Source organism: Labeo rohita, chromosome 5 (assembly GCF_022985175.1).
Source record: "Labeo rohita strain BAU-BD-2019 chromosome 5, IGBB_LRoh.1.0, whole genome shotgun sequence".
NCBI lineage: Eukaryota > Metazoa > Chordata > Actinopteri > Cypriniformes > Cyprinidae > Labeo > Labeo rohita.
In genome coordinates, this window is record NC_066873.1 from 9217106 (window position 1) to 9241309 (window position 24204).

Below are 24204 nucleotides of genomic sequence, written 5' to 3' on the forward strand. Positions count from 1 at the left end.
CCTCTTCTAAATGTCTTTACTGTCACTTTTGATTTGCTTAATGCGTCTTTGCTCAATAAAAGTATTGATTTCTTTTAGTAAAATCTTACTAACCCAAAATTTTTTAACAGTTTTGCACGATTTAGATTTTATGTCAATTAAATGTGCAGCTCTACACAGTATGAACATATCCCAGCATTTACAGGGGTCTGATAGTGTTTCTTGCATGCCACAGCAGAAGCATCACCACAATTGTGATTTCAGTCAACATGCTCGGATGAGGTGCTTTACCCCTGTCATCAAAAACCCATCAGAGGAACAGCATGGCAGGTAATCATCCGACCTGACGGATGCACATATAGACACACACACTTCCTGGGGGGAATCCAGCCAGTGTGGACCACCATCAGGAAAGGAGTTCAAACTGATATTTTCTAAACCATTACAATCTTTTTCCGTAGCCAAGCAGAAATCAACACATACACACACACACACACACACACACACACACACACACCAATTCACAGGACTTTACAACAGCAAGACAGGTTGATTTGGGAACTGCACTGCACAACATCAATTTAATGTTCAATGTAGCTGCACACATTAGAGAAAATGAGCAATGTACCATCCGAATATCTGTAATAAGGAATTTTATGGCTGCATATTGGAAATACAGTGATAGCTTCAGAAGTGAAGAGATATCAAATGACTGTACTGAGAGAACAGCTTGTTAAAATGAAAAGAGAGACAATGTTTCACCTTTATGACAGGGTTCAGGAGCACAACCCCAGATTTCTTGGTGATGACTTGTTTAGTTGTGTAATGATGCTCTATGAGCTGTGGGATGGTGGGAAAGCCAGTGCCTTCAAATCTGTACTGATTCTGCAGACAAAAAAGGGAAAAGAATTCAGACAGTACAGTGAGCTCATAAAATAAAATAAAATAAAATAAAATACTTCCTTTTTCACTCATTGTCAAAAATATTCTTTGGGTGAATAATGACATTGTGCACACCTTTCTGTCATATACTCACATCAGCAAATTGAATGATGAAATGTCTCCGTTGTCCATCTGAGAATACAGACAGCACATATTCTCCAGGTTTGCCGTGGCTCTCGCGCACCAGGAAGTCTCCCTGCTGCTTCAGCAGCTCCTGCGCCTCTGTCCTGGGAATGGCACCGTGATACCACTCTTGCTCACCCAGCGGTTTTTCACTAGTGGGTATCACATCAAAAAACTGAAGAGGAACAAACACAAGGAGGTCAGGGCAGAGAATATGACAGGTCAGGCAGAAATGAGCAGGTGTTGATGGAAAAAGCAAAGACTCGGTTCTGAAACTTACTGATGACGAGCCCAGTACAGACTTGGGCGAGCGGATGATTCCCGCGATGGAGTGTCTGAGGGTGTCAAACTTCGATACCTTGTCTTTGCTTTTATCCTGCAATATAATGCATGTTTCAATGACAAAAGTTTCACAGCACATTCATTAAGCACAAAGAGCTTTAAAAAACAATTTCAGTGAAATAAAAAAAATCAAGTATGCAGTATCTTTTAGACATAGTGCATAGCAAAACATTTTTGGACACTGTATCATTGTAACGCTACAGTTTTTGTATCACTGCAATATGGTTTTATAAGAGAGAAATCATACACTTTGTGTATGAAATCATACACTGTGTTCGAGTATATTTGCATGCATACTTTTGAAAAGAAAATTCAAAGAATTTATCAGACACATTTTTAGAGGACGAAAATAAATCTAATTTACAAATGCCTGCAGTGAATCTATTCATTTAAAACAATCTTAATCAATCATACTGTGCATCAACGCACTAGCAAAAAAGGCAGCAAAAATTGAGAACACACTGCCCTCTTCAGCCAACTTCGACACCAGCAGCATGTCAAAACAAAGTGTACTTTCATATTACACTTAACAAATATTAACATTGTGCTGGGATGCAGTTTAATAAGTCAAAATTACTGTTAGTAAAGACTAATCCATGTTAAATTATAACCCAGTATGGCAGTAATTGCGATTTAACGTACATTTCAGAGCATATTATTCACTTGTACGAAACAGCAATTATTAACAGTTTGAAATATAAGATTTTATTTCTTGTTTATTTGCACAGACTACGGACCACACACATGCTATTTGCAAAGTGCAAATTAAAATAAGGTCCATAATATATTGACTATAATATATGAAGAGTTCAGATGCAAAAGCCTCTAAGTACGTGTGACGTTTTTCTTTAAAATTAGCATTTCTTTCTGGCTACTATGTATAGGTTTCTAAGTACTGGTACTTCTGAATGGGTTGAGGCTGGGATTCAGCGCATTTACAGTACTTGATGATCATATACTATGTGTGGAGAGCATTCACTCAGTATCGTTATTTCATTTTTTTCCAAGATGGCTTTTAAAGGCTTTTGCATTGGAACTCTTCATATACAGTTTTAGTATATATTAGAGCAAAAAAAAAAAAAAAAGAAAGAAAGAAAAAAGAAAGAAAGAAAGAAAAATAGAAAAAGAGGGAAAAAAATACACTGAAGTGATGTCCTGGTGATGTTGAGCGTGGAAGTCCATTAACAGTTTAGGACTACAAAAGGAGTCACACAGATTTTGATTTAATTTAAGATAATCTTGTTGGTTAATGGCTATTATTCCATGGAATGTCTGGATTTTGATTGGCTGGCAGGTATGCAGTAAAACCGATTAATGCACAGGTAGTTCCAAGTCAGTTTAATCACCGTTCTATATTAATGCGCTGCTTAATTGATGCACGCACAGAGAAAGAGAGAAAGAGAGAAAGAGAGAGAGAGAGAGAGAGAGAGAGAGAGAGAGAGAGAGAGAGAGATCGTATTGCACTATGCTGAATGCTGGAGCTGCGTGTCATAACCGATGAAAATAACTCTTTTTTTCCCATTCAGTCAAATACTACTTTTAACTTGTCTATAACTTGGCAAATGACCATGGAATAAGCGGGATAATCAACGGCTTGCCGTGCATTAGAAGAATTTAAATGAACTTCGTGGAGGCAAACATTATTAGCCTCCACGTTGTTAATTTAAAATCCTTTAATGCACACCAAACTGTTGATTATTCCTTACATAATCAGCTAACGAGCGTTACTTGTCTGTTAGGGGAAATAACCAAAATAAACACCATTTACCCTATCTCTATTAATATACTTAAATACAGCTGTCATTTCCCCAACAATTCATCAATGGATGCACAGCTACTTTCATTTTTTAGCACTTGCTGATACTGACTGCGTTTTTAAAAATATTGGGTAGAATATGAAGAATATTAGAATACGAATCATATTACTTGACATCATTCATTTAGCAAATAGATGTTTCTTTTAAATATTTTCACACACAATTATGCCTTGTACAAGCATAATAAAAAATATATATATAGTACAGCACACATTTAGAGCTGCTCTAGTGCAGCGGCACAGTAATCACGTGATGTTTTGCTTTGATAATGAATCCAAATGGCATGTCTGTGCTGTGTGAGCAATTAACAATCAAGCGCATGCAACAGAATACTGAATTTATGTTTAATATTCTGTTAATTACATATATGCATCTCACAGACATCTCTGAAACTTCCAATTTGCTACATTGTTTCCCATACATTGATTTATTTGTGGCAGCCCGCCACAGTATTAAAACTGACCTCCACAAACAGATTTTTCAAAAGGCTTTGACTTTGATGAATAAACATGAGCACTGCACATTTCAAAAAAAATGTGGCTCTAGTGTTTTGCTGTTCCAAAAGCGGCAGCTAGTGGCAAAGAACGAATCTGCGTTTTCATTCAGACCAACGCAAAAAATCAACTGATGGTTTAGCGGAGCAAACACGCAGAGTTGTATATGTGAACCAGTATAGACCAATTTTGAGCAGACGTCACAGTGACATAACTTGCAGCTGCGCGTGCATAGTGGATGCAAAAAAAAAAACAAAACAAAACAAAAAAACACTGGTAACACATGGAGGTAAATGGGTAAAATCCATGGAATAAGAGAAAAAAAATATTTTTGTGCCTTTTGATGTCAAAATTGGAATGCAAATATTTTTTATAGAATACCAATACTAATAAACTAGTGAGTTTGTTAATTCTGAGGGGGGAAAAAGCCAGAAGTGTGGGATATAAACTCTGAGCCGAGGGGAAAAGAGAGAATGACGAGTTGTTTTTCCTCTAGAGTTGTGGGATATAATCTCGGAATTGCGAAAATAAAGTCAGAATTTTGAAACATAAAATCAAATTTACCTTTTTTATTCTTTTATTCCATGGCTCCATAAACTGCCACTTGAACTGCCCACAAAAAAACGTCATCCCTGTTTCAGATCTGTAAGACTGTCCTACTATCCAACGTCAATTTTATTGAACAACAGTGCTTATTGCTTGGTGACAAGCTCTTGTAATATGTGAATAACATTTTGAAAATAACCGCTAATCAATATAATCTATATTTTTTTTTAAATCTAAATATTTTGTACTGTATCCGTGTAATTCTCTAGCCGTAAAGGCTATCTCTCCCAGGTTTTCTGCAACCATGTTGCACGTGCATCCCAAATGTTAAAAACAGGATAATTGGTCTATATATCCCCGGGGGAAGAGTGTAAGTCTGTGGGAAACACTGTGCTCTCTGTTTGTTCTGTTGTCGGTGGTTCTTTGACTTTACATAAACACTGTACACATGCTGTATGGTACCTGTATTCAGTACCGGGGCATTTTAATGAGTACAAGTACACAAATATCTTGCCATGGCATTTTTTGTCATCGGCACTTCATGAAAGCCTGAAGCAAAAAGCCTACTGACTAAGCCTAATGACTAAAGTCATTAACTGATGAAATGACCCCTTTAACTCTTAGGTTTATACATTTAAAGACTGCTATAGTAGTTTTGACCTTGGATTTTGCACCAAGTAAAAGTTCATTGAGAACTGTCACAAACTCCTGGGATGTAGCTAATATAAGCTCAAATGAGCAAGCACGGACACAATTCAAAACCCACCGGAAATAGTACACCATCTGGTCACCTTTGGCATACTATTTTAACATGCTATGACTTGGGACTCACAAATTCAAATGGCCGTAACCTTTAAAAAAAGGATAGTGTGCGAAATTGGGATGTAGCCTTACCATTGAGTTGACAGAACGGGCGTCCTCTTCGTAATTGACGACAGGCGGTGGTTCTTTGCCCTCATTCTCTTGCATCTTCTGTTCTAGTAGTTCTCTCTGTGCCATTAGTTTGGCCTCCGAACAGCACAGCAGCTGGACCGTCTGTCTCAACTCCTCCAGAGACTGCTTCTGACTGATTAACAACACCACACTGAAAAGAGAGAAAGATCACGCAGTTCAATTCACAATGAACGCTTCCTTTTAATCTCTTTTTAAGGATTTTTTCTGAATGTTATGTCAGAGGAAGAAGCACTGTCAAGGTTATTTGTTTAACTACAAAATGCAATTTTAAAAAATGCATGCAACTAATTTGTGCATTTTTTTGACCATTTTAACCATTAACACATTAAATTTGATGAGGCCTGTTTCACACTGCACACAGAATTACAACAGAATGTCATGAATTGAAATGTAAATTTTCAACTTGAGTTCAATTTGCTTTGCATAGCAAAAATTGGGACAGTGATATAATATGCCCACGGTGTAAAACAGGGCAAACTGCTTTATTCTGATTTCTAAAAGGAGAGAAAAATATCCTACAACCTTAAAGGTGACCTTTTATGCCCCTTTTACAAGATGTAATATAAGTCTCAAGTGTCTGTGAAGTGTTAGCTCAAATACCCCACAGATCAATTATTATATCATTTTGAAAATGCCTGTTTTTTAGTGGAAGCAGAAACACTCTCGTTTTAATGCATTTCTCTTTAAATGCAAATGAGCTGCTGCTCCCCGCCCCCTTTTCCATAATAGGGCTGTGCCTTTACAGTCCATACCTCGGATACTCTGACAAAAAACATCTGTTTTTTTTATTATCATGTTTATCACACTGAAATCATGCGGTTTAAAACCATATTAGTTTAAACTTATGGTATATGGTTTTCTGAGCTCACACATCTGAAGCACGCGCACAGAAAGCGGCTGTCACATGGCATGTGAGTACTAAACTAAGCACTAAACTTTCTTTCATGTCTTACTGTGCTTAAACTGTCAAATACACACAAGTTTATGTTAAAAATGCACAACTCAGTTATGTCCGTGAATGTGAACAGCTGAAAAAGAAATAGCATGTTTATATTAGATTTGTGTGGCAGGAGCATAATATACAGTAAATAAATCAATAAATCCACTTGTCTCCTCCAAGGCTGGGACTCTAAATAGTGTTCTGTGCTCGTCTGTGCAGCCAGCGACAGAACAGTTAGCATGCTTTGCTCGAACTTTCGCCATGGCGTTAGAATTGGTACACCGTTGTCGCTTGCAAAAACATAATGACGGCGTCACAGTGGGAGCAAAATCAAGCGTTTTCTGGGTAGGTAGATGCAGACCCCTCATGACTCAGACTTTCATGATATGTCCTCTTTAACAAATATTAAAAATTATCTACAACCAAGACGCATTTGTACAAAAGAGAATGGCATCAGAGCACATACATAACATACATAAGTATTAAGTTTAGTTGGCTACATTGGCAAGGGGAAGTTCAGGTGTAGAGCTAAGCAGCACTGCCACCCATTTGCAGAGGTGATTATATCAGCATCTCTTGTACTGGATTACCCAGCAGACCTTAAAGAATGTGCTGAAGCTGGACAAATCCTCATCTATCCAGCACAACAGCACAGTTCACTGAGCTCCATCAGCCCGAGTCCTTTCATCTTCACAGAGGTGCTGAGGTCAACACAGACTGGTCTGCTCAGCCTAATGAATCTCTATGGAAACACTTGAGTTCTCCACACGTCACTACTGCATCCATTGTTGCAGCTAACACAGAGAGAACACTCAAGCAGGAATGACCATGAATGGAAATTCAGTCAAATAATGGTTTCAGTGAAAAAAGCCCCTGCTGCTTGACATTATATAACTCCTGAATTAAAAACACAACTAGTTACAATTAGTGTAAATTAACATCAGTACAGTTAAGGTCAAAGGTTTTCATACACCATGCAGAATCTGCAAAATGATAGGGATCACATAAAATGAATGTTATTTTTTATTTAGTACTGACCTAAGATATTTCACATGAAAGACGTTTACATATAGTCCACAAGAGAAAATAATAGTTGAATTCAGGATAGTTTGTCCTGATCATTTAAACTGGCTGCTGTTCTTCAGAAAAATCCTTCAGGTCCCACAAATTCTTTGGTTTTTCAGCATTTTTGTGTATTTGAACCCTTTCCAACAATGACTATATGATTCTGAGATCCATCTTCTCACACTGTGGACAACTGAGGGACTCATATGCAACTATTACAGAAAGTTCAACTGCTCACTGATGCTCCAAAAGGAAAAATAATGCATTAGGAGCCAGAACTTTTGAACAGAATGAAGATGTGTACATTTTTCTTATTTTGACTAAATATCACATTTTTTCATTTAGCACTGCCCTTCAGAAGCTACTGAAGATACTTACATAACTCCCATAAGACAAAATAAGTTAAATTTACTCTGATCTTTAAATTCAAAAAGTTTTCACTTCCTGGCTTAATGCATTGTTTTTTTCTTCTGAAGCATCAGTGAGCATTTGAACAACACAGTATTAAGAATCAGGTGTATGTAAACTTTTGAACGGGTGTCATTTTTATAAATTCAACTATTATTTTCTCTTGTGGTCTATATGTAAACATCTTTTATGTGAAATATCTTATTCAGGTCAGTACTAAATAAAAAATAACATGTATTTTGTACGATCCCTCTTATTTTGCAAGGTGTATATAAACTTTTGACCTCAACTGTATGATCTGTGTAGTAGTTAAAGGAGTTCCATTGTCTTACTCTGATTTCTTCTCATATGATTTGGTAGATTCCTCTATTTTGTTCTCCAAGTCCAGCATGAGCTCCTCTTTGCTGCGCAGACTCTGCTGTGTTAGGAGCAGATCCTCTGTGGTGGACTTCAGCCTGAGATTAGTCAAACACACATCTTTAACACTTTATCTGCCATATCAAGTCTCCTAGTAACAACTGGTAGTGTAAAAATGAGCTGTGCTTACTGAATATGGTGACTGTAGAAAATACTAATACTCACTAATGTTCAACTAAAATTACCAAGCATTATTACCAAACATATTGACTGAAGCATTCATGCAAATCTTCCATCTAACACCCAGCTATTAAGTGACGCTGACTGAAGAAATGATCCACTCACATTGCTTGTAAATTTTCTGCTGTCAAATTATTCCACAGAATCTCATTTGCTTGAAGATTCTCTGTTTCTTCTAATAGCGTTGCATCAAATTCTACATTTGGTTCTTTGGTTTCTGGTGATCTGTTGAAATAGAAATGGAAAAGATCTCAAAGATATTTAACAATACATACTCTATTTTTTAAAATTATTTCAATAGAAATAAATGACACCTACAACACATTATAATCAATCTGCACGTTTTATTCACAAGTGCCTTACTTATAAACTTCGATGAAGTTGTCATACTCCGACAGCGGATCGATTTGGTCGATGGAAGTGTGTATTTCTTTGTGGACCTTCACTATTTCGTCTGTTAAGAGGCTGGTGATTTCACTGTACTCCTCCAGAATCCCCTTACTAGAATTAAAAAAAGAAAAAAAAACATGAAAATTATTGTTTGTGTCCATACAATGTGTCCATTGTTTGAGTTAATCTATTCGCTCATACTAAAGGGTAGAGTTTTGAACAAATCTATTGCTTTTTTGTTATTAAAAACTAAAAATCTACTATTGATCACTTTCACAGTTCAGCTAATCAGTGGTTCTGAATACCTAACTTTGCCCTGACTTTATTTCCAACACTGAAGAAACTTTTGCATGGTTGTTTGACCCACGCTGAACGGTCATATATAAATCAGTGGTGCGCTTTAAATCAATCCCAGAAGGCTCTTGCAATTGTTTCCTTCATGAGGATTAACCTCTACTTCAGATTAGTGCAAACTCTGTGATTAAAAAAACAGCTTAAGTAGAAAGAAAAGACCTAAAGAGACTTCTGTTCTCTGCTAATCCTCTGAAAGCTATGAGATATTGGTTTGGGGCTACATCATGCAGCAAGGTTTTTAGTGTAGCTGCACTGGTTGCGCAATGTCTACAAGAAAAGATTTAAATACACGTGGCGGTCCAAAGAGTTCACAACACCCAGACACAGTACAATGGCAGGACTACACTGCCCTCCACAGTTCAAGAGGAAGCTGAATTCTCATGTCAGTGCTCAAAAGTTTATTCAAATATACATTACCAGTCAAAAGCTTCTGAACAGTAAGATTTTTAATGTTTTTTTGAAGTATCTTTTTCTTACCAAGCCTGCATTTATTTGATACAAAGTACAGCAAAAACAGTACAATTTTGAAATACGTTTACTATTTAAAGTGACTGTTTTCTATTTGAATATATTTTAAAATGTAATTTATTCTTGTGATTTTAAAGCTGACTTTTTAGCATCATTACTCCAGTCACATGATCCTTTAGAAATCATTCTAATATTCTGATTTGCGGCTCAAAAAACATTTATTATTATTATTATTAATATTATGTTGAAAACAGTCGAGCAGAATTTTTTCAGGTTTTTTTGATGAATAGGAAGTTCAGAAGAACACCATTTATCTATAAATGTCTTTATCATCACTTTTGATCAATTTAAAGCATCCTTGCTAAATAAAATTATTTTATACCATCAGATAAATGCTGATCTTTGGATCTTTCTATTCATCAAAGAATCCTGAAAAAAATGTACTCAATTGTTTTAAATATATTGATAATAATAATAATAATAATAATAAAATGTTTCAGCAAATCAGAATGATTTATAGAGGACTGGAGTAATTATGTTGAAAATTTAGCTTTGATCACAAGAATAAATTACATTTTAAAATATATTCAAATAGAAAACAGTTATTTTAAACAGTCAAAAAATTTAACATTTTTACTGTTTTTGCTGTACTTTGGATCAAATAAATGCAGGCTTGGTGAGCAGAAGAGACTTCTTTAAAAAAAAAAAAAAAAAAAAATTTACTTTTTTAACTCTTTTTTAACTTTTTTTTTTAACTTTTAACTCTTTTAATTTTAACTACAGATATAACTATTATATGCTTAAATTGTATACTGTTATTAAATTGTACAGTGCTTACAAATATGAACATACTGTCCAAAACTTGGGGTCAGTAAATTTTTTTTTTTAAGTAACTTTTATTCAGAAACGACACTTTAAAAAATCCAAAGTGATTTTTTTTTCAAAATGGATGCACATTTTTTATCCATCTATTCATTAAAGAGTCCTAAAACGTCAAAATATCAAACAGCACATCTGTTTTCAACATTGATAATAATAAGCAATATTTCTTGAGCATCAAATCAGCATATCAAAATGATTTCTGAAGGACCATGTGACACTGAAGACTGGAGTAATGAATTATAATCACATAAATTGACTACATTTGAAAATATATTATAATAGAAAATAGTTGTTTCAATCTGTAATAATATTTCACAGTATTACTGTATTTGCTGTATTATTGTTAAATAAATACTTGATGAGCACAAGAGACTTTTTCTAAAAACAAGTCTAACCAGCTCTAAACTTCTGAACAGTAGGGTAAATTATATAATTTTATTAATGCTTAAAATCGTCAGGAGCCTGAAAGGAAAATTACAGACTATTTTCAAAATAATACATGTGTGTGTATGTGTTTTTTGTCTAAATAGAATTTCAAAAAGTTGCAAACTAAACTAGAAAACGGATCAGTATTTATACTAATTTAAGTTTCACAAATCCTAACTAGACAACATTTTCTTCAGTTCAGCATTTAGGTTCTTTCCTACACCTAGAAAAATAGTTTTAACTTAAAAATGACCATTTAGATAATTTCACAGTTCAGATACAACATGGGTTCTTCATAGTTTTACTTTTGAACCTTCTGGTACCTGTAGGATGGAGTTTTAAAATGCATTATGTTGCCTTTGATTTTGAAAACTGATGGGCAAGCTAAAAATGATTATCTGCGGTAAATGACAAGCGGCAGACACTTTTTAACCCAAAGCAATTTACAATGCATTCAACGTATACATTTTATTTGTTCATTCATTCCCTGGGAATCAAACACATGCGCCTTGCGCTACCGTCTGAGCTACAGGAATACCTAGTAGTGGAAAAAAACTCTGGTGGACTCACAGTGCATTGACCATCTCCTCCTGCATCTTCTGCAGGGAGTCCAACAGCAGAGGCAGTGCAGTCTCATGATAGTGCTCCTGATGTAGCTGTGCGCTTTTCACCGCTAGCACATACTGGTTGTGCAGGTTATGCAACTTCATGGTGGCTTTGTCGTAACGCTCACGGGCTTTCTCAGTCTCTTTGCCTGCAGGGGAGAGAGAAGTGTTAGTTCCGGTGAGATGAAAGGCAAAGGAGGAGCCCCCTGAACACCTGCTTGTGTTGTCCAAGCCTTTGAGAAATTCAGCTTTGTTATACAAGTAGTTGTAAATAGTGGTCAACCGATACTGGTTTTTAATGCTCAATGAGGGGGCCCTAGGAGGCCTTTGCAAACTTCCAAGATGACTTAAAATAAGACAAAACAAGCATAAGATAAAGCTAAAACAAAAATGAATATGTAGCATGGCTATATTTGTAGCAACAGCCAAAAATACATTGTTTGTGTTAAAATTATCGATTTTTATTTTATGCCAAAAATCAGTAGGATATTAAGTAAAGATCATGTTCCATGAAGATATTTAGTAAATTACCCACTGTAAATATATCAAATCTTCCTTTTTGATTATTAATATATATTGCTAAAAACTTCATTTGGACAACTTTGAAGGTGTTTTTCTCAATATTTATTATTTTTTTTAAACTGTCAGATTCCAGATTTTCAAATAGTTGCATCTCGGCCAAATACTGTCTTATCCTAACAAACCATACATCAATTTCAGTTGAACCTTATGACTCGTTTTGTGGTCCAGGGTCACAAATAAAATCCTAAAATGTTATGCCAAGCTCTAAAATATTTTATTGGTAGTAATTACTATTCAGTTAAAAAACATGCATTGGTGTAGAAGTTTAAAACCTAAATAATATTCAGTTATTTAATCTTCTGGAGTTACTGAATTTAACTATTTAAATGATTTATAATTATTTTATTGAATTATTTTAATATACTGCCTGTGCTCAAAAAGGTTGAAACAAAAGATGATATTTTTTTAAGAATGTTTCCAACTCTTTTGTCCATACAGTGAAAGTTAATGGGGTCCACAACAACACTGAACCCCTACTGCGTTTTATTTTTACAAAAAAAGGCACAGAGACATTCTTAAAAATACATTCCCAATACCAGCACTTGTGGTTTTTACCCTTGAGCACTTGCCTGCTTAAATGATGTATTTTCCTATTTTCCTGTCTAATTGACGTTTCATGATTTTGGGCCATGTGATTTCCAGAATGTGATGAATGATGAGATGCGCTTAGTTTAAAATACTGCTCCAATGCTGTACTGGAGATGTGTGGATTAATTGTGCATTTTTTCCAAAGAGCTTTGGCACCTCAGTCAAAGTCACACTCAGTCACACTTACTTCCTGTCAAGTAAATAAATAAATAAATAAAAAATATATATATATATATATATATATATATATATATAGATATATAGATATATATAGATAGATAGATAGATAGATAGATAGATATAGATATATATACACACACATATATATGCACATATATATACTCACGTTGCTCAAAGATGCAAAACAGTGTTGTGGCTGTGTTTGGAATGGTTATTTGTTGGCAAAATAGAGCAAAAACAGGCAATATGGTATCTAAAATCTAAGTATCTTAATATTAACTTCTTGTTTATTGATGAATTGTTGCATCAAATCAGTATCACATTTGTAATCATGCTGAGGCACTCTTCGTTTGATATTGACTAACTTTCTGTTTGTCACAGAGAGAGAATGAGACAATCAACATGAATGGCACTTAGTCTTTCACAAAACATAGCTAATTTAGGGACATTGTAACTAACCACCATTAATTTACGGTCTTAAATATGTCCAGCGATTATCGGTTTGTGCGTCAGTAATAACGGTCCATGGGAAAACACAGTGTTCCGTGTGTAGTTACAGTAAATGGACTAAACAAATTTTTTGTATTCGAGTTACTCGAGTTACTTAAGAAATCATTTCAGCCCTAAACAAAACCCAAAACATTTTAATTTGACTCACTAAAAATAACTGGCTCATAAGAGTAATTTTGTGGAGAATCGGATATCATAACAAATCGGTTATTTATTATTTGATAAAATGAGAGAACAAATTGTTTGATAAAACAGAGAATGAATAAACAGCTCACCTTTTACAACAGCCTCCTTGTATTTGTCTCTTGCTAAAACAGCATCCTTAGTTAACTGCCTGTAGGTGCATTTCAACTTCTCAAGATCGCTTTTGGTTACCTGTGAGGGACAGAAGCCAAGTCAGAACAGAGCCATCACACTCGTCCTGCTTACACCTGGTATTACGATGCATTTTCAGTCATCCAATCACAAGTGATAAGCTGAGACAAACTACCGTTTACACCTGGTCTTAACATGATTTTTAAATGTGACCACGTGTTTTAGATTTCCTCACACTCCACATCACTTTTACGAGAGTGTGACGCATGAATATGACTGAATAAATGAACAAATTACTCAGACTCAGAGTGAGAGAGAAAGGAACGAATGGAAAGGATACAAATGGTAATGGCGATTTCAAAAATTTACAATTTTTACAATACATTGGACTATGTGAGCATCTACTCTCACAAGCAATCCACTCAAATGCGTTTTCGACTAACTCTGGAAGTGGTCGAAAGTGAACAACCTCAAAAAATTTTAGACCACAAGTATACCTTTATTCAATGCAGGGAGGTGCAAGAATAGCCGACTAGTTGAATGCACGGAACTGCTGCTTCTAGTCAACGTTAGAAATACTATTAGACTAGTCGAAATGTTACTTTTTAAAAATAATACATTATTTTAAAACATGGATATCTGGAGAGAAATACCAAATTAATTTTGTTTCACCTCAAACCTTGCATGCATGTTTTTTTTTTCCCCATGCCACTCAGTGTCTGTTCATAAATGTTCACTTGGAAGACAAGCAAGGTATGTGAAAGCGTATTTACCGGGTTAAAGGAGAAGTCCAAAAATGTACAGATAATGTACTCATCCCCTTGTCATTCAATATGTTCATGTCTTTCCTTCCTCAGTCATGAAGAAATTATGGTTTATGAAGAAAATATTTCAGGATTTTCTTCCATATAGTGGACTTCTATGGTGCCCCAAGTTTGAACTTCCAAAATGCAGCTTCAAACGATCCCAAATGTGGTTGTAAATGATCCCAGCCAAGGAAGAAGGGTCTTATGTAGTGAAATGATCGGTTATTTTTAGAAAAATAATACAATTTAATACAATTTAAAAAAAGAAAAATAATACTATTTTTATAATGTCAAACACTCGTCTTGTCTTGCGCTGCCTGAACTGTATTTTTTTGCGGTTCATGACAGTTAGGGTATGTCGAAAAACTCCCATCTCATGTTCTCCCTCAGCTTCAAAATTGTCCTATATCACAGTTTTTCTTTTTTTTTGTTTAGGGTGTTTGATCTTCTTTGCATGTTCACTTTGCAAAGACTGGGTCAGTACTTTTGCAGCGATGTAGGATGATTTTGAAATGATTTTTGAAGTTGAGGGAAAAAAGTATGATTGGAGTTTTTCGACATACCCTAACTGTCAGAGCCAGAATACACAGAGTTCAGGGAGAGCAAGACAAGACAAGCGTTTGAGATTAAAAAGTATTTAAATTTTAATGAAAATAACTAATCGTTTTGCTAGATAAGACCCTTCTTCCTTGGTTGGTTTACAACCGCATTTGGGATCGTTTGAAGCTGCATTTAAACTGCATTTTGGAAGTTCAAACTCGGGGCACCATATCAGTCCATTATATGGAGAAAAATCCTGAAATGTTTTCCTCAAAAAACAATTTCTTTACAACCGAAGAAAGAAAGACATGAACATCTTGGATGACAAGGGGGTGAGTACATTATCTGTAAATTTTTGTTCTGGAAGTGGACTTCTCCTTTAAAGGGAAAAAACATTATGAACTTTCTTCAGAAAGATTTTGTTAACTTTTTTTCCATGTTATTTTCATTTATTCATAGATATGTATAGGTAGATGCCACTTTTGACTACTCCAGACACATTCACCATCACAATAAAAATCAATGAGTTTCAAGAAGCAACAACACTATTCATAAAAACCTTCTAAATTGAAATTTCAGGAGAAACTACATAAACTTTCATAGGTAAGAATGTATTAGTGTGTGTTTTACTATGTATTATTAACTCAATATTACAGGTTTTTAAACTGAAGTACCTCTTTCTAAATACCTTGTTAGCTAACGGCTTCATCTTGATGTATTGTGTTAGTTTAGCAAAAGCATCTTCTGAAGTCTACTGAAGATATAGATATTCATATATGCATATAACTACAGTTGCAGTGCAGATGCACCAGCAAATTGCTCTTGAGCGTTCATGGACCAGCTTTGACATTTCTGTTTGGCGGACAGCTTACATACACTACCAGTCAAAAGTTTTTGAACAGTAAGAGAAGTCTCTTCTGCTCACCAAGCTTGCATTTGTTTGATCCAAAATATAGTAATATTGTGAACTATTTTTACCATTTAAAATAACTGCTTTCTATTTTAATACAATTTAAAATGTAATTTATTCCTGTGACCAAAGCTACATTTTCAGCATCAATATGTGTCACATGATCCTTGAGAAATCATTCTAATATGCTGATTTGCTATTGCTGATTTGTTCAAGAAACATTATTACTGATATTATCTATTGAGTACATGTTTTTTTGAGCAGCAAATCAGAATATTAGAATGATTTCTGAAGGATCATGTGACTGGCGTGATGCCAGAATGCTAAAAAAATTAGAAAAAATTAGCTTTGAAATCACGGGAATTAATAACATCTTACATTTCTTTAAACAGTAAAAATATTTTTAAAAATGAACTGTTTTTGCTGTACTTTGGATCAAATAAATGCAGGCTTGGTCAGCACGAGAGGCTTCTTTAAAAAAACATTAAAAATCTTACTGTTCAAAAACCTTTGACTGTTAGTGTATAGAAGCCAACAGAAACAGCCGCTAAAAGGCCATCTAGCTATAAATATCTATGCGCATAAAAGCATTTATCAATGCAGTGCTGTTGTGTTTACAGGGTAACCAAGAAAACCATTGTGTTTCTGCTTGCCCAAAAGCGCCACCTAATGTCAGAGATATTTGCATTTTCATCAGCACATTGTTTTTTTAACCAAAACAAATGCACAAAAAAAAATGAAGTTAAATTTACACGTAATTATGTGAAGTGTTGGTGTAAGATTGTTATGTATATGTGCTGTGCACCTCTATATCTTGAAAATATATAAAGTAGATTACCTGAGATGGAGAAAGAAGAAGTCTGCTGGTTTTGTTGCCGTCAGTGTTGTAAATTTTCACAGTTTGATGAAACAACTGAACGTTTCTTACTTTTAGACTAGTCAGTTACAAAATTTCAGTTTGATCGACTTTAAAATTAGTAGTAGTGCACATCCCTAGCTTTTTAAACTTTATGGATGATCATTTCAGGTTCAAGTGTGTGTAAGAAACAGGAAGCAAGTAGACTACAGCTGTTTCTAAAGCATGCAGTGCCATCTGCTGTTAAAAAACAAAGCTCAGCATTGACTTGAGAGAGAATTGCGATGCATTCTGAAAATTTCAGAACTGATGCAGAATCATTACTCTATTTGCAATGCATTGATTTATATCCCCTGCCCTACTTAATCTAGGTGTAAACAGGGCCAGTGATGTTCTCTGAATCCACACAAAAGCTCACCTTGTGCATCTCAGACTCGATCTGCTGGTGGAGGCTTTGGTAACTCTTCTTCACCTGCTGCTTGTCTTTGATCATCATCGTGAGCCGGTGGAGAGGCCCTGAGTTGAGCTCCTCAGCGTGGCACTTCATGATCTTGCTCAATTGCTCCGTCTGCTGCACCATATGAGTCCACGACTGATAACAAAAACCACATACCAAGATTCAGAGAGATAGAATAAGAAATGTAGGTGAGTGAGTGTGAGAAACAAACAAAGAGATAAACAGATTAAGAAGGCGAGACAGCGGGTTGCAGAATGAGTAGTTCTGAGCATATAAAAATCAAAAGCATCAACTCCACCTGTCTACCCATAATGCAGCTGTGGACCATTACCTTGGAGACAGTACTGACGTAGTGGATCTGAGAGGAGTTGTCATGCTTGTCCACCTGCTGACTGATGTTTAGCAGTAGTGATGCATATTCCTTATCGCTCTTCACCCGTAGGGTCATGAATCGCTTCACTGTCTCCAGCAGCTTCAGCTCCCAGTCCTGCAGCTTCATCAGACCGTCGTGGGAGTCGCGCAGGTCCCGGCCGAACCCCATCTTGCTCGCAAGGCACGCGGTCTCTCTCTCGCTCAATGAGGTGTGCTGCTCAGGTCTGCATTGTTACTGCTGCTGAGAGAGAAGATATGGGTAGAGATAATGACTGATTAGTTGTGCCAAGTTATTCTTTGGTTGGTTTCATATGGTTTTGAAAAACATCTGTATCATTTTCAATAAAAATTTAAATGTAATGACTCATGACACGTAACAAAAAAACAAGAACAATAGTAGTATATTTTTCTTACATGACAACATGTCAGTGTACATGTTTAAATTTAAATGTACTATTATTTTACTTCTGTACAAACTTCATAAGTGATTAATTCATCATTACGGTTTTGGTGAGCCACACACTATACAACCAAAACCAACCATATGTTGTCATAAAAATATATTATAAGAGACTAATTGACATTCTGCAGGGATCATCTGTTTGACGACATCTCCTGTTTTTATTTTGCATGTGGGTCACACCATATGACTTTAATATGACAGATATTTTTTTCTAAATAAAGATGTTTAATTAACTAAACACATAAAACTTCTGAAAATTCGAAATAATATATTTGTAAAAATTAATATCATTATAATAAATAAATGATTTTACTTATATGAAGTTTACCTGCAAAAATGGATAACTCCTTTTTTAATTTCCAAAAATCATGTTTTTTATTATGTTTTCATGATTTTATTGTGTTATTGCTGCATTTTTTGTTATTTTATAGTTTCTTCTAAATAAATGTTTAATATAATAAATACATATATATACATATATGCATACATACATATATATACAAACACACACACATACATATATACATACATACACACACACACACACATATATATATATATATATATATATATATATATATATATATATACATATATATATATATATATATATATATATATACATATATACACATACACACAACTTCTGAAAATTCGAAATAATATATTTCTAAAAAATAAATATCATAAATGAATAAACACCAATGGCAAACTTTTTTTTAAATAAATGCCACACTCAGGACATGTGCATCCAAGCATCACATACAAAAAAAGATCTGTGTACACCTCAACACCCTGATCAGTTTTGAATAACTATGTAACTCAAGCATCGTAAAGCATTCTTACCTTGTTATCATCGCGTCTACATTCCACTAAATAACCTCACCCTACCAGTGCTTGCAAGTAAAACAGAGGAATATGCTTTAAACCGGTAACAATTCATGAAGGGCTTCCAAATACAGGTTAACTGAAAGACAATGCAGTTTATCAAGTGCAAATCAAGCGAAAACAGACTTCCTACGTGACGACCGGCTAAAACCCACATGAGTTATACACACGAGCCTGGTGAGAAAACAGCCAGATCTAAAAGAAATCTAAAAAAGACTTGACTGCTGAACTGAAAGCAAGGCCTGTAACTGAAAGCAAGGCCTGTAATACAACACTACATTTTTACACCTCCAGTTCCTTTCTAAGCAACTAAAAAAAGTATGAGAACATCTTCAGGTATTTGTGCCTTGAGGCTAATATGTGACAACAAGCCATGACTAAAATAACACTTAGACATAACAATACTAATATACAACTACTACAGTTTAATCAAAATGCGTAAATGCGTAAAACAATGATTGTGTCAGACTGCTTTACAGATTTAACTAGCAGAAGGTTGTTTAATTACTGAGATTAGTAATGTAGTTTAATACTTCACAAAGCCCCTAATAACCTCCTTATCTGAGAGCACATGCCTTCTGCTCCCCTTCACCCACACCGCTCCCATTTAGCTTATAGACCAACAATTCATTAAGAAGATTACAGAAAGACGGCCCTTTTGAAGATGTTTGCCACTAAAAGTGATAAGGACTATTGTGTTGTGTTGAAAAACCTGTGAAATTCAAATAACTGTTTTTTTATTAATACAGACAAACTTTATCAAAAGATATCTTTGTGAAGGTTAGTTTTCTTACACTACAATTTTATGAAGACATTACTGGCATCATTGGTATATTTTTATTCTGTTACAATACCATTTCACAGCAATCATTCAGTTTGTTTAAAGTTAGTAAGCCGGCAGACTACAAGCGGCGGGTATGCTGTGTCAATAAGCCACAAGAAGAAACCAAAGCGGCCAGACAAACAAATGTTACTAAATAAGCTGATGTCAATTTGACAGTAACAGCTATTGTTGGTTTCCTGTGAAAGTTACTGTTCAGACTAACACTGTCAATTATGACAGCTCCAAACAGATACATTATTTGGAAAGATTGTTTAAATATAAATATGCTAAGAACGTTGACTCAAAATCATTTTTTGTCAATGAATTAATATTACAAGGAAGTTCATTATCTTATTGATATGTGACCAGAAAACTCATTTCTGACAGAAAAAGGTAACACTTTACAAGATCCAGTAAAATTAGTTAACAGTGACAATGAGTAATACTTTTATAACACTGTATTAATATATTTAAAGGGGTCATCGGATGCCCATTTTCTACAAGTTGATATGATTCTTCAGGGTCTTAATATACTTTGGTTAAAAATTCTTAATGGTAGTGTAAAACAACACCCCTTTTACCTTGTCAAAACGAGCTCTGCAAAATCATCCCATTCTGAGGGATTGTTCCTTTAAATGCAAACGAGCTCTGCTCAGCCCGCCCCTCTCTATCTCTGCTGCTCTGAGAGATTGTTTACTTTAGCCACATTTAGCACGTTTAGCCGCGAAACTTGCTAACTAGCACGTTATTAGGAAAGGTGATTGCAGAGATTCATTAAAAAAAACCTTATATTCACTTCTGCTGTAAGTGAAGCTGGACCACGAATGATTTGTGCAAACATAGACACATTTATGTAGATCAAGAGCAGCATTCCCTTCACAAACAAATGTAATCCACTGCATCTTCAGCGGCTCAGATGTCGGGAGTAAATGACGACCACCATGTTCATTATTACATCCAGCAACACAACACCTCAATCGCTCAATCTGAGATATTCTCGTCTAACTTACATCCCTGCTCCGGCATCGAAACAATGGAGGTACGACACTAATGTCAATCAACTATCGTGGGAGCAGCTTCTGTCGATGTTACGCCACACGCATCTGAGAATGACTTGATTTGAAAGGTACAGTCCACCCACAAATGAAAATTCTGTCATTAATTACTCCCTCGTGTTGTTTCAAACTCGTAAAACCTATTATCTTCAAAACACAAACTAAGATATTTTTATTAAAATCAGAGAGCTTTCTGGCCCTGCATAAGCAGCAACACAACTAACACATTCAAGACCCGGAAAGGTAGTAAGGACAACGTTAAAATAGTCCATGTGGTTGAACCTTAATTTTATGAAACTACGAGAATACTTTTTGTGTTTCGTAGATTAAAAAAAAGGTCACACGGGTTTGGAACGACATGAGGGTGAGTGCATTAATGCATTAATTAGTTAAAATGAACTATGATTAATAAATTACTCCATTTCATTTTTAGTCCATGTTAACTTAAATAATTTTAACAAATAAAACCTTACTGTAAAGTGTTACCTTTTTTGTTCAGAAAAAGACTTGTATTTGTACACCAGCAGTAGAGGGTTTGCACTTGAGTCGCAATTTGGTTAATTACCCGGATACGCGTCCATACTGGCAATACTTGGATATAAACAACAGCATGGACTGCATTAATGTACTACTGAATACGTTGTTCTGCTAATTTATGCTGTATAAACCAGAGAAAAAATGTGTGGAAGCTGCTAAATCTTATAGAGAAGGACTTAGTAAGTAGGAAAGGGCGTGATAATTTGACAAACTACAGTTTATAGGTGGTAAAGATACGTATGAGCAGTATTAGCCTAATATTTCACCTACCTGACCGGAAATAATAAGAACAAACATGAATGTTGTCAAGATTCTTGCCCTGTACATCCTGGCTCAGTTTGGCCAACCACAAACAGCTTTTGTTCCTTAGATAGTTTTTTGCACTCTACTTCTTGATTTGTTATAACTTTTGGCAGTCTATAGTACTCCAAATGTTTTTCCCGGTCAGACCGATTAGCACAGCCCAAAACAAGACAAGTATTGGCCATTTTCAGCAGCAATAATTAGCAAAATAGTTGAGTTTCATTCGGTTCAGTAGCCGATTTATGACACAACATGAAAACACTCTGATTGCTGACTACTGATTGGATTTTTAATTAGATTTTACTATCAGTTTGCTGTCTTTGTTTAACAAAACATTATTGGACAGAAACATTAAATAAAAGAAGCAAATGGTATATGAAAGTTTTACATTATTAGTAATAGAAAGGCGACCATTATAATACGTTCTCATATTCATCCATGGATTCAGACAGAAAATTTCTGCTGTCACTGGACACGCATGAGCAACAAATCTGAAATTTCTGATTTCAAAACTGCTACATTATATCCAGTTGGCGGCTGTCTTATTCACAAGGTGTACTGTATCTAAAATTTGCATTATGTGATCTTTATTTGAGAAAATATGACTTCCAGTGCAACAGACTACACTGTTGGTTGGTCTTCACTTCCTTTCTATTAACGCTAAAAAACTATAGTACAACGAGATCAACAGAATCTGTATACGGTTTAATTTAAAAGGTGTATTTTTTCCAAAGTTACTTTTTTTCATGTTGATTACGTGATAAATTAGTTATTTGTAATTATGTAAATAGCATGTAAACTGCATTGTGCCATTTATTATCTTTAAATAAAATACTGTGATTTCACACATAACATCTTTATATGCCTAATATATCGGAATAGACCATCAAAAAATCCTTGTGCATCTTTACTTGCTCCTATTCACAATGTGAAATGTTTTACAACATAAAACGAGCCCTGCAGAGACAGAGTGAGGGGTTAAACTGAATTTGTATTTCGAACAAGCAATCGAACCAAGTGTGAAAACAACTTCATGTAATGAAATCAATCATTTCAAGGACAGCTCAAAAGTAAAACCCTGACCTATCTATGAAAACACATCACAGAGATGTAAAATAACCACTGTGCTGTATAATCCTCTCTCACCCATAACACAATTAGGCTGGTTAACGCACATCAGTGGGAGTTTAGCTCAACAAGGATTTGCTGTGTGCTACAGAACAGCTCTGTGGGGGCACAGCTGCTTGAATAGCACTTCTGAGCACACCAGCGGAGGAATGCGAGTCCTCCATATAAGCGTCTGAAGAACGGGGCACCTAACATAACATGTAAACAAAGTCAGCTGCTCATGACCGCCATCGCTTTATGTTCACATAATGGCGGATCAAAGACATACAGTGTGTGTTCTTCCACTGTAATCCAGGTAAAATACATTCTGCATGATTCTTACCACCTGTTTCATGACTAAGAAAAATACTCGCTGAGTCTCAGCCCAGTGGTTGTGACAGCTTTCCCACAGGAAATGAACAGCACGTTACTCGAAATCCAAAACACTGTTCAAATCCAAAACACTAGCATAGACTCCCAGTTGTCAATTGTACAAATGGACCACAACAGACTGGGAATCATTTAAATGACTGTGATTTACACTTTTAAAACATGCATAATTATTCTTGACATATAGTGTCCATAAAATGTATTTGCACATATTGATTGTATGGAAGTTATGGCATTATAACAAAATACAAGCACACTACTTCATCAAAGCATCGAACAAAAAGAAGTTTGTCAAATCTTAAATTATATACAAATAGTATTCAACCTCTGGTTGTCAATGTTGATGTCCATCATTCAGTACTATACAAAACATCACCTGAGGCCATAACTGAACCACAGTAATGCTTGACATGGGTAATTCAAAGAGTTTATGATCATTATAGAAAACAGGTCAAATTCCTTTTATATAATGATCATAAACTCTTTGAAGATTTTTCCCCATCACAATTCAATGGGAATGACCAATTTCCTTGTGCACAAAAGCCCTTCTCAGCATTCCTCCTCAATGCACAGAATGACACAATCTGTCACAATAACATTACATAGAAATATTACGCGATTAGTTGAGCTGGTCAAGGTGAGTAAACCGCAGTTTAGCTGGTTATCTGCACAGACCGCTGTTGTCAAAAGTTTAAGAAGAGTGACGGGCGACTCTTCTTTGTTTTCTGATATAACACAACCTCACACGTCCATAACCGCTATAAATAACATTTACGGAGAGTTGACAATCTGCAGAACATGTTTTATATTCTTACTGAACATGTTCATTGGCTTTCCTGTGCTGGTGGGACGTTAGCCGCTGCTAGCGCTGCCCTGCTAATGCTGCCTGGCCTTTTCCTTTGGAAAAACAGCAAAACAATTGAATACAAACGCGCTTAACGGAGACTCGCGGCGCGCCACACACCACTTGCGTGCGAACAAAATTGCTTATGTGATAGAATAGTAAACGGACTTACTGTAATGGTATATTGTGGTATTTGTCCGTGTTTCCTGATTCCTCGGTATTCCTCTTTTCTTTGACTGGGGTTGGAGGAGTTGAGTTGGGATTCGGGAGGGGTTTCCGCTCAGCTCCAGTGCTGCCACAGGCTTATGACGTTTACAACACGACCCTCCGAGCTCTGCAACACGGC

General features: G+C 35.4%; 1 protein-coding gene across 2 annotated transcripts in view; it reads right to left on the reverse strand.

Annotated features, from left to right (window-relative positions):
- The window catches only part of fer (fer (fps/fes related) tyrosine kinase), a 45299-nt gene extending 21095 nt beyond the window's left edge, over positions 1 to 24204 (reverse strand). Inside the window, exons 1-12 of one of the 2 annotated variants that reach the window (XM_051109203.1) lie at positions 24031 to 24204; positions 17408 to 17686; positions 17038 to 17211; positions 13468 to 13567; positions 11298 to 11481; positions 8571 to 8708; positions 8313 to 8432; positions 7943 to 8065; positions 5138 to 5327; positions 1325 to 1420; positions 1016 to 1219; positions 742 to 864 (exon numbers count right to left, since the gene is read on the reverse strand). In XM_051109203.1, coding sequence (XP_050965160.1) covers positions 742 to 864; positions 1016 to 1219; positions 1325 to 1420; positions 5138 to 5327; positions 7943 to 8065; positions 8313 to 8432; positions 8571 to 8708; positions 11298 to 11481; positions 13468 to 13567; positions 17038 to 17211; positions 17408 to 17617 — 1662 coding nt within the window. In that variant the 5' untranslated portion in view covers positions 17618 to 17686; positions 24031 to 24204. Of the gene's footprint in view, positions 1 to 741; positions 865 to 1015; positions 1220 to 1324; positions 1421 to 5137; positions 5328 to 7942; positions 8066 to 8312; positions 8433 to 8570; positions 8709 to 11297; positions 11482 to 13467; positions 13568 to 17037; positions 17212 to 17407; positions 17690 to 24030 lie in introns of both variants that reach the window. The other variant, XM_051109204.1, reaches the window with a different exon arrangement.